The 12,124-nt window shown below is 31.0% G+C and overlaps 1 protein-coding gene across 1 annotated transcript in view; it reads left to right on the top strand.

The window, feature by feature from the left end:
- The first annotated feature begins 2,630 nt into the window (after positions 1 to 2,630).
- LOC116420418 (olfactory receptor 5W2-like) overlaps positions 2,631 to 12,124 on the top strand; it is a 33,278-nt gene continuing 23,784 nt past the window's right edge. Inside the window, 1 exon segment of the mRNA XM_031945295.1 lies at positions 2,631 to 2,797. Within this exon segment, the coding sequence (XP_031801155.1) occupies positions 2,631 to 2,797 (167 nt within the window).

Raw genomic sequence — 12,124 nt, 5'->3', positions numbered from 1 at the left:
GAATCATGTATTTAAACATTCTATCAATCAATTTGATATAAATTTCAAAATTTTTTATTTAATTTAACACTCCAAATGGGTCCTCATTTTAAAATTTTATCAAGAATAAAATAGGATTTCTATAACATATTTCTTCAAGTAATATAACCAAATTACGGGTCTGAAAAATAATTTTATCCTTATAATTTATAATTATCTAAACATCTTTCTCTTGGAGTTTTCTAAATCAAATGGGATAATTAAAACATCTTTTCTTGTATTGTTTTTCTCACCATTTCTTTTGTAAATATTGAATAATTCTTATATTTCTTGTTACCCATTTCCAATCAGCACATTTAAATAAACTATTATGTAAAAATAAAAGATTTTCACAATTAAAATTACTTGGATTTTTGAGGAATTAAAGCAAATCATTTTTGTACCCAATTTAAAATAATTGAACAAAGGGAATAAAAGAAGAAACAGAAACAAGGGCAAAGAAAGAAAGAATACAAAGAGAAAGACAAAGACAAAGAAGAAGACAGGGAGAAGACAAAGAGAAGAAGAAGAACAGGGAAAAAGACAAGAAGAAGAAGAAGAAAGGAATGAGAATATTAATAAGCTATTTTCCCATTCAAGAAAAAAACATTGAAAAAACAAAAACAAAAAAAAAACAAAAAATGTAAACACAAACACTTAACCAAGGAATATTTCCAAAAATTCTTCATGGAATACAAGGTATATTATTAAAATATAAAAAAATACAATTTAAATGGAAATTCCAACTTCTTCTTTTTTTTACTAATATTTGAAAAAATAAAAATCTTCCTTATTTTTAAAAACTATGAAATATAAATTTATATTGTCAATTCAATAAATGTTTTATTTTTGGTTTTTTTAATATAATTTTCTCTCAAATGCATTGATACATAGGAATTTCTGAGGAAATTAAAAGGAGAATTTTATCCCAAAATTAAGTAATAAATAAAAACATCAATTTTAATTTACAATAAAGTTATAAACGATTATTTATAAGGGAAATAAAAAGTTTATTAAATGGAAAAAAATCATTGGTGTAAATTAAACAAAATGGTTTTAATTAATAAATTATTCTAATCATTATATTTTATACAAAAAAACATGGACTTCAAAATTTTCTCCTTATGGATAAAAATGGAAAAAAAATTTAAATTATATATAAAAAATACCAAACACAAAGGGAGAATATTTAGAGAAAAATTTGAATCCTTTTGAAACCTTCTTTTTTATATAAAAAAAAGCCAAAAACAAAAAAAGGAACATACTCAAACATAAATGCCGTAAATTCAAACACAAAAACCTCTTCCTCTTTTTCCAAATTCTCTTGCTTATATTATAAAATTTACAAATTTCTCAATCCATAGGAAATATTTAACAATATCTCTAAAAAAAAACCAAAAACTCTAAAAACTAAAATTTAATTTATTTATATCTTTTATTCCAAATCTCTTTTCCCTAAAATTTATTTTTTTCAAAGGCATTCCCATTTCCTTCATTTACATTCTATTGATTTTTTATTTTTTTTAAATCTCTTGGTCATTAATTTTCCCTTACCAAATTTATTTTTAACAAAATTTATTTTCTAAATCCAATTCTGCAAATTTTTTTTTTTTTTTTTTTTCTATGTAACAATTCCTATTTATTAAAGTTTCAAAAATTCTATCATTGAAAAAATTCTTCCAAAACCTAACCACACTTTAAAAAGGGAAAATAAACCTTTAATTTTCTTTATTAACCAAATTTAGCCCCGGATTAAAACCAACCCATCATCCGGTAAAATATTAAAACAAACTCAAGGCAAAACATTATTCTTCATCACCTTTTGGGCCGGGCTGCACCAACCTCAACTCAAACCACTCAATCTCACACCAAGTGGACCGGCCCTTCCCCCCGCTTTCCCTCCAAAAACCACTTCGGAAAGGGTTGGGTGTTTAAACCAACCGGTTACCTTATTCCTTAAATTAACTTCGCCGGGAAAAAAACCACTTCAAACCAAAAAACCAACGCGGCCGGAAAACCCGGAAACATCTGGGGTTTCTCCGCTCCCCTCCAACTACTTTAAACAGGCCCTCAAGTAATTACCAAGCCCTTGCCAAAGGTAAAAACCGGGACCAAAACCAAATCCCCCGAAAAAAAGGGCCAACATGCAAAACCCACAAACGGAAAAATACCCCAAACCCAAAAGAAATTTCCGAAAAACCCGTCCTCCCCCACACTATTCTTGAACCAAACCGGCATCCATAGACAAGGTCGGGCGAAGGCGGGCTCAGGTGGAGTGGGGACGGGAGGTTACCATCCCTTGCCGAACATCCCCGGATCTGCAGCTCAAAGTGAGTGTTTTCAAAGAAACAAAAGACCCTTGGAGACTGTATCCTCATCATTAATCATGACACCGGCAGATTTGTTGGAAAAACTCAATGAACATTCAGGTCAAAGAATCCGAACTGGGGAGGGGCAAAATCCGGGGGGACCTTCCCCTGGACGGGCACCAAGGGCACCAAAATGGGAACCCCAGTGAAGACACCGGTGGCACCAAAACCTTCCCTTGAAAAGGAATCCTTCCTCCGAACTCCCGTTGGTGACTAAGCGGGCCAGGAAAGAGTCCGGAGATCATGCGGCAGACCCGGGCCTCGGTGGACAGCAGCTCCTGGGCTCAGAGCTCCAGCCATGGAGGAAGAACCCGCCCGGGCCCTCCCCCGGACTCCTCGGCAGCAGTTCATTGGCAGAGGCCCCTGGCCAATGGCCCCCAGCGTCCCTGGGCCCCTCGGCAGTTGAACAGGTTGCTAAAATGATTTACAGGTAAGTGACTCTGACAGTGACAGCGATGTCTAGCATTTAAAACTTCGGCTCTTCTTGGGAACAGCCAGGAAGGGCGGGGCCAACCAGAAACCAGCCACTGATGGCAATGGGACATTAAACCCTCTTGTCACTAAAAACCGTGGTTTCTATCGTATATATGATGTATATATAGTCTTCTGTGTATATTATGTCAATACAGTTCTTTCTAGACTATGACTGATTAAAAATCTGGGTAGTATATTAAAAAAAACCAAAAAAACCAAAAAAACCAAAACAAAACAAAAAAAAAAAAAAAAAAAAAAAACCCAGCTCCACTAGAGCTATAAAGATTCAATCACTTTCCATTCTAAAAAACCCGAAATCGAGATACTCAATCAAAAAACCTTTTGGACATGTATTGTTTTTAAATATTTAACATTTTTAGTTTACCTTCCTTCTGGGGGAAGGGTTGGGGAAAACAAAGGGGCATGGGAGTGGGAATTGGTTGATAAGAGGAATGGGGGAAAAGGGGAGTTGGAAAGGGTGGGGGTACCCGCTGGTGGGGGAAGAAGGAGGGTTAAAAGTTGGAAGAGAATATTTTGCAAGGTCAATACTAAAAAATTATCCATGCACATGGGTATTAAATTAAATTTAAAAGCAATTTTTTTTAAACGAGTAGTGGGCTGCTTTTGTGAGGGGATGACAGTAAGAGGTTTGCTGATGGCTATGGTTTTGAAGGACTAGCTGGAGAATTTTTGCTTCTAGGAAGGCCTGTCCTCCTTTGTCTCCCTGAGGACAAGGTGCTTGGAAAGAACTTACCTTTTATTCCCTTTGGCTCTCCTCCTTTGGCACTCCCCACTAAAATCAACCTAGGTCCCGGACTAGCAGACTCAGAGGAGGGGTTGGGAGGAATGCAGGCTGAATTGGATCAAATAACAGACAATGTAAAGGAGACTGTGGAACAGTTTTGGAAGGAGACATGACGGAACAACAAAGACTCCTAGATTCTCTTCCTGACTGTTCTAGTGGTGTCTCTCTTGTTGAGACTAAGGTCTGACTGGAGGACCTCCAGAAAGCTAGCATGAGCATTACAAGGAATTATCTCTATCAGTGAAGTTTTTTCCTTCTTCTTTTATAATTTGGTCAATTCTGTTTTTAAGGTATCATTTGCTTTACTATTTTTTTGCCTCTCTTAGAAAGGCTTCAATCCTATTTTCATAATTTTCTTTCCTCACTTATTTCCCCAATTTTTTCTTCTATTCATCTTATTTGATTTTTAAATAAATTTAGCTCTTCAATGATTTTTTTTGGGGGGGACCGTTTTGTCTGATTCACTTTTCTTCTTGAGGCTTTGCTTTTAGCTATGTCGACATCATTGTCTTTTTAGTTTGTGTCTTAATTTTCCTTGTCCCCATTGCAGCTGTTTTAAGGACATCTTCTTTTCTTGTTTGCTCATGTTTAAAGCTTATTTCTTGACGTTTAATTTTAAATTAAACATGAGCTTTATCCTTCTGATAGTAATGAAAATTATTTTCCAAATTTAAGAATGTTTTATTTTTTTCTTCTGTTTTCAAGTCTTTTTTGAATATATAATAAATTAATTTTCCATATAGAAAAACATTTTCTAATTATGGAAACATCATTAGAATCTTAAAAAATCAAAAATACAAATTAAAAATTATTAAAATGCCACTTCACACTGCCAAAAATAATCATCTATTTCAAATATTCTGGATATGCATATGCCTTTTTTCCCACACTAATCTGGAAATATTTTTTGATATTGTTTTCTTTTCTAACCCATAACAAAGACTAACAGAAGTATACACAAAAAAATGGTAATATAAGTTAGTTGGAAAAATAGTCCTCTTTTTTTCATTTGTGGTAAAACTATTAAATAACGGTTCAGTATATATCCTTCCAACACGTACTCTAAAATTTCTTTAAATATTGAATTAGTTGATCTACTTGCTGTCCAAATTTTCAACAGTTTTCTCTAATACTCCAGTTCAAAAATACGGGTTTTGTAGTACTCACTTTTCTTTATAATGCAAATATCAGTCTTTCATCCCTACATAACAGAAAGCAAACATACCTTTGAATATATGGCTATTTGTTAGTAAACTCATGTTTCTGCTTTTTAGTATATTGTGGGGATTTACCATATATTCCCTTCACTTTTAGTTTCATGGCTGTAGTCAAATCTGCAATGATCTTTGAATCCAAGCATATTGCATATTACATTGCTATCATTTATCTTCCCCCTATTTGCCAAGAAATGAAGGAACCAATTGCCATGATTTTAATTTGAATGGGGAAGATCAGCTGGTCTTATAAATATAAATAAAAGTAGATAGTTTAGTTTAATAGTGAAAAAATAATACTATTAAATATTTGCTATGTTCTAAGAATTATGCTAATTACTAGGAGCCAAATAGCAATAACAACAACAATAACAAGCTGCAGTCCTTGCTCACAAAATTCCTCCTGACTGGAAAGATAACCCATTAATTTTAATGTTTTTCCATTGACAGTAATTTAATTTTAAATAATTATTTTTACTGTTACACTTAATTTATTATATTATAAAATTATCAATCAATAAAAATTCCCAGATGTCCAGATTTTTTAGGATTAGCTAAAGTTCCCTCCTGGAAGATGTAAAATGCAGTGAAAAAAACAAATGATCACAGAACCATCCTCCATTTCATAATGTTTTTCTTCATAAATTTACTTGATTTGTTGACAATCATCCCAAAGAGACATGACTCAATGAATATCACTTATATTCATTGATAATTCATAATTTCTGAAATCATGGTTATCAATCAAGTTTTTTACTATCTTATAGAAGGTTAGAATGCAGTTAGTTGTATAAAAGACAAGTATCGATACATATAAAATAATAGTTAGAACTTATTTAGCACTTTATTATTTACAAAGCACTAAATGTGTACTTCGTTTTAAATTGCCAAATAAATCATATTATAAATAATTACATCATATTATGGTCTATGATTATTACTACATCATAGTGAAAGAAAATAAGAGTTAGCAATCTTAAGTAACTTTGCTAAAATCACATAATTAATGTGTCCAAAGCAAACGTCTATCTACTATGGAACAAATACCTCTGGGACTATAACCAGAGGTATTGAATATGCACATGACAAAATTATCCCTGACACGGAAGTCACAATCTGATGCATTTAAGGGTTTCATTGTAGAATCAATCAGATAAAACATTCTTGTCACCAATGGGCCACCATTCACAATATTTCAATTTGAATTCATAAAGTATTATAATTGTGGGGGAAAGCGTCAATGGTGGGTCCGAAAATAGATACAATAAAGCCCTCTTGATTCATATCCTTGGGTACATAATCCCAATTTCTTATAACTTTACTCCTCACCAACTGTTTTATAAGCTAGCATAAAGGAAGTAGTATCCTATAATTTAAATTGAAACTTCAATCTCAAATATAAGAACAAAACACAAAGGGTTAGGTTTAATTAAAATAAAATTACATAGTTTAGTTGAATAGTGAAACAATAATTATTGAATATTTGCTATATTTTAAAATTATGAATTACTAGGAGTCAAATAGCAATAACAACAACAATAACAATTAAGTCCTTGTAGGAAATCCCCCTAACTGAGAAAGATGACTCCTTCATTTTAATGTAATTTTACATTTGGCAATTTAATTTATACTAATTTTTTTTATATTTAGGCTCCATATATTATATTAACATTTTATCAGTACATCAAAATGTCCATAAACGGGTGGCTATATATTTTAGCTTAGCTAAAAGTTCCATTCTGGAAGATGCTACAATGTAGTGACAAAACAAATGAACATACATGACGATCCTAAATTCATGACATGTTTTCTACATAAAATTACTTGATTTGTGGACAATCATCCCAAGAGACATGACTAATTGAATATCATTATATTCTCAATAATTCCTTAATTTTTGAAATCGGGTTATCAATCAAGTTTTTATCTTTTATAATTTAGAATGTCCGTAAATTGTATAAAAGACAAAGTATCAATCCATATAAAAAATAGTTAAATTTATTTGACACTTTAATTTTTTACAAAGCACTAATTATTACTTCCATTTAATTTGCAAAAAATTTATATATTATAAATAATTATATGATATTATTTCTAATTATTATCGCTACATCACAGTGAAAAGGGTATAAGGGCTTAAATCTTAGTAACTCCCAAAAATCACATAAGGTAATGTGATTTAATTTAAAATTAAACTCGGTCCCCTCCCAAAAAGTCCATGTACTAACCAAAATTCTCTGAGACAATAACCAGAGGTTTGAATATCACATTATAAAATTATCCCCAAACTTTAGAAGTAACAATCCCAGTGCATATAAAGGGTTTCATTGCAAGAATCAGATGAAAACATGTCTGTCACCCTAAGGGATGGCCATTACAATATTTTGGTTAATTCCAAAAGTATTATAATGTGGGAAGATGCGTCAATGGCTGGATCGAAATAGATACAATAAAGCCCTCTGTGATTCATATCGGGTTACAAAATCCCAATTTCTTATGCAAACTTTATTCCTCACTGACTGTTTTATAGCTACCTAAAGGCAAAAAGTATGCCTATAATTTAACATGTAAACTTCAATCTCAAATATAAGGAACAAAAACGCTAAAGGGTTTAAGTTTAATAAAATAAAAGTGCATGTTTAGTTGAATGTGAACCAATAATACTATTGAATATTTGCTATGTTCTAAAATTATAATTACAAAGTCAAATAAATAACAACAACAATAATAAGCTGCAGTCCTTTCCCAAATCCACCTCCTAACGGAAAGATGCTCATTCATTTTAATTAATTTTTACATTTCCCAATAATTTAATTTTATGGTAATTTTTTTACTTTAGGCTTCAATATATTTATTAACATTTTATCAATTAATCAAAATGTCCATAAACAATTAGCTTATATTTTAGCATTACAAAAGGTTCCATCCTGGAAGACGCTACAATGCAGTGACAAAAAAATAAACAACATTGGATCCTCAAATTTATGACATGTTTTTTCTTCATAAATTTACTTGATTTGTGGACAATCATTCCAAGGGCATGACTCATTAATTTCATTATATTCATCAATAATTCCATAATTTCCAAAATCCATGGTTTATCAATCAATTTTACTATCTTTTGGAAGTTTAGAACGTCTGGATTAAAAAAACAAGTATCGATACATATAAATTAATAGTTAAATTTTTGGCACTTTAATATTTACAAAGCACTAATTATACTTAAAAATTTGCAAAATAAATTCCTCCATATTTTTAAATAATTATATGATATTATTTTCTATTATTATCCATCACAGTGAAGAAAATAAGACTTAGCAATCTTAAGTAACTTTCCTAAAATCACATAAATAATGTGATTTAATTTAAATTAAACTCAAGTCCCTCTCCCAAAAGTCTTGTACTATGCAACAAATCCTCTGAGACAATAACCAAGAAATATCACATTATAAAATTATCCCTAACACAGAAGTAACAATCTGATGCATATAAAGGGTTTCATTTCAGAATCAATCAGATAGAAACAATGTCTTACCTAAGGATGGCCAATTAAATATTTCTTAATTCAAATATTATAATGTTGGGAAAATGATCAAGTAAGCCTATAAAAATAGATTAACCAAAATAAAACCCTTGGGGTTCATTATAAGGCAAAACCCAAATTTCAAACCAAATAATTACTCCTAACTGGTTGTTTTTAGTACCATTAAAAATTAAATAAATATGTTATAATTTAAAATTAGGCTTCAATTCCAAATTAAGGGGAAAAAACACCTAACTTTAATTAGAGGTAAAGAAAAAAACCCTGAAAATGCAGAAAGGGAAAATTTAATTTTATTTTAAAAAATCAACTGGGAAAAACAAAAACCCCAATTTTTAAAATATTTATTTAATTTTAAATTGGTTGATTCCTTATTCCAAGAAAACTTCCTAATTTTTAAGAATTGAAAATAAACAAAACCTTTTATAAATTAAGAAAGGGTTTATTTTAAAAAAAAAATCATTATGGGAAAAATTAAAAAAGTACCTTTTTTTAAAAAATTTAATTGTTTTAAATTAGGAAAAAAAAAATTTTCCTTGTAAAAGTTCTTCCCTAATTTTTAAATTTAAATTAAACAAAATTCCTTTATTTGATTTTAAAGAAAGGTTTGAAATCTTTAAAAACCTTAATTTATTTTAAAGGAAGAAAAACTTAAAAGGTTTTCCCAAGATCACAAAACCCTAATGGTATGATGGGAGGGAAAGTAAAGAAAATTTTAGGGAATTTTTAAACTTCTTTTTGTTGTCATTTGTAAATTTAATTTCTAAAAATTCTTAATTTTCAAAACTTAAAATTGGATTTCCTTTAACCAATTCTTATAAAAAATCTTAAATTAAGAAAAGGCCAACAAAAAAAATTTCAACAGGAACAAACTAAAAACACCCTCAATTGGAATATGGATAAGAATTTAATGATTAAATGGTGAGGAATTGGGAAAAATAATTTATTGCTTTTAGGGGTTGGAAAGGATTCCAACGTTCTGGAGAAACCAAATCTTGGAACTAAAAGTTAAAGACTTATAAAACTTGGTTTTTTCCAGAGGGTTCTGTAAATAACCCAAAAGGAAAATCCATTAAATAAAAGAAAAGGAATAAAGTAAAAAATTTCTTCACTTATTTTTTAGGTTTTCCTTTTGTTTTAAATTTTCTCCCTCAAAGGGAATAAAAATAATAATTTTAAAAATTAAATTGGGCCTTTGCCATTTGGAAAAAGATTTTCTTTTAAAAGAGGCCTGGAAAATTTCCTTTAACAAATACCAGAACAAAGCAATTAGAAAAGGAAATTGCTTTGTAGGATAACAGCCCAAATTGTTTTTAACAATTAAAGAAAGGCTTGGTTTTTCCCAAGGTTCCATGACAAAGTAATCCCAAAGGGATTTGGAGGAAAATCCATCTATTGAGAAAGGCCCAAAGGAGGTTAAATTAATTTAACAATATATTTATTCCAATTTCCTTTTTTTCTCTCCAAATGTTTTTACTTTTAAATTCTTTAAATTTTTCCTTCTCTTAACCAATTAGAAAATTTAATATAAAAGGTAAAAATTTTTCCCAAAAATTAGATTGGCCTTTGCAAAAGCATTTCAGACCAGAAGACTGTCTTGTTAAAGTAGTGCTGGAATTTATTTCATTTACACAAATACAGAGGATTCAAATTAGGCTAATTAGAAAAATGTATTATCTTTCACTATTGCTTTGTACTTGAAAGTATATTACACATGTACTCTCATTTGCTCTTCTTCACAACTGAGTAAAGAAAGTGCTAAAAAAGATCAGTCTCTTGCCCAAGATCATACAGCTAAGTATCTGAGGGGAGATGTGAGCTTAAATCATCTATAAAATGAGAAGATTGGCCAAATGGAGTCTGAAGTTGATTGGACTAGATATATGTTATTCCATGATTCATTCTTTTTGAGGCAAAGTTCTCTCATCTGCAAATGAAATATTTGATGAGCTCATTTCATCACCAACATAAAAAGCGTCTTTGAAATGAGATTTCCATTCAGTCATTAATCCAATTAGAGAAAATATTATATAATTGAAATTGAAAAGATATTCCCAACTGCATCCTCACCTTATATGTCATTGCATCATTCAAATAGAAGAAGACAAAAGGGTTTTCCCATGTGGTGTAACTATATGGGAAATTAGTCTCATGTTCACACAAAACATCAAAGATGGAGCAGAAGCTTCTTACTTTAGATCTCAAGTGGCACTAAATAAAAGTGACATCTCTCTCCCTTGCTCTAGTGAAGAATGTAAAGCTTTGCTTTTGTCAGGTAAGTTTAAAAATTCTTGAGATGCTATAGCATAACAGTAGTATCCGAAGACATTGACAAAATGGGATACACAAGTGTGAGCTCTGGAGGCTTATAAATAATGTTTTCTGACTAAGACTTGTTGATTGTGACATCAGAGACATCAGAGAAACTGAAATATGAGGTATCTTCTAGAGTTATCCAAAATCATTAGGGAAACTAAAGACTAAAGATGAACAAATCATAGTTCTTAAAAATGAGCATCACGAAATTCGTTGATTTGGCTTGTGTATCATTATATAGAGAATTTTCAGCGAGGAAAATCCTCCTATCACTTCAGATTATATCCTGTTTTTTAATTTGTAATTTTGTGGAGATGTGTGGGCATTCTTAGTTCTTAAGGGACATACTTAAGTTGAAATATTCAATATATATCAAAGAAAGGATTTGATCCCAGATTTATTTAATTCTGGGACCAGTGCTATATCCATTAAGAAATCAAGGTGGTTGTTGTTGTTTTATTCTTTTTAATCTTAGAATGAGCATTTCAAAATAGTTGTTAAATTGAGTCTATAGTAACAGATACCTCAATTAAAATGTGCACACAATTTAACATGAATCATTTCTTTTTAACTTCAACGCAAAAATTCTACATCAGTGGTATCCCCTTATTACAACTGAGTATGCTGAGACTCTGGAAGATGCCTTGAATTGTTCATTTTCATGGACCCATTGTGTGACAGGAATAGTTCCTGACTGAAATTGTTCTGCTTCTCATCACAAAATATTCTCTCTCACATATAAGAATTCTTGATGAAATTAAACTGCTGTTAACTAAGACTTATTTTTCACTTGCATGAAACTGGATATAAATTAGCTCTTTTAAAACAGACAAAAGCTGTTTTGAGTCTCTATGCATTTTCTATCTCCAAATCATCTGTCCCTACCACCTTCTTTAATATTTTGGAAACACCAGCACCTTCCTTAGGTTGCACAAGGTACCATCCTCATCTTGTAACTCTTTCTGATAGTCCCATGTTCAAAGGATTACTCCTTTGCAGCTCATATAATTCAACACACTTTTTTCTCTTCTCTGATACAGCCATCAGTTATATCTAAGTCCTCAACACTTTGGCTTAGATTCTTGCAAAGTCCTTGTTCTCTTTGCTACAAGGAACTAGGGAATTTGGTCCATATTTCAGCAAGATGTCAAATTCCCTCCTAAAGAGAATTCCTGATCATGTCACCTTCCACCACCACACCCAATAATGGTTTTTAAGTTGCTCCCTATTATCTCAAAATTACATATAAAATGAGCCTGTGGACTTTTAAAGCCCTTTCTAACTTCATTCGAACTTATCTTTTTGAGTCTCCTCATACTTCACTTGTATTTATTTGCTCAAAGGCATCTAGGAGGCACAGAAAACTATAAGCTGGACTTTGAGAAAG

This window comes from Sarcophilus harrisii, unplaced genomic scaffold (assembly GCF_902635505.1).
Source record: "Sarcophilus harrisii unplaced genomic scaffold, mSarHar1.11, whole genome shotgun sequence".
In the NCBI taxonomy this organism is placed as follows: domain Eukaryota; kingdom Metazoa; phylum Chordata; class Mammalia; order Dasyuromorphia; family Dasyuridae; genus Sarcophilus; species Sarcophilus harrisii.
Note: the sequence above shows the minus strand (reverse complement) of the source record. Positions and strands in the feature narration are given on the sequence as shown.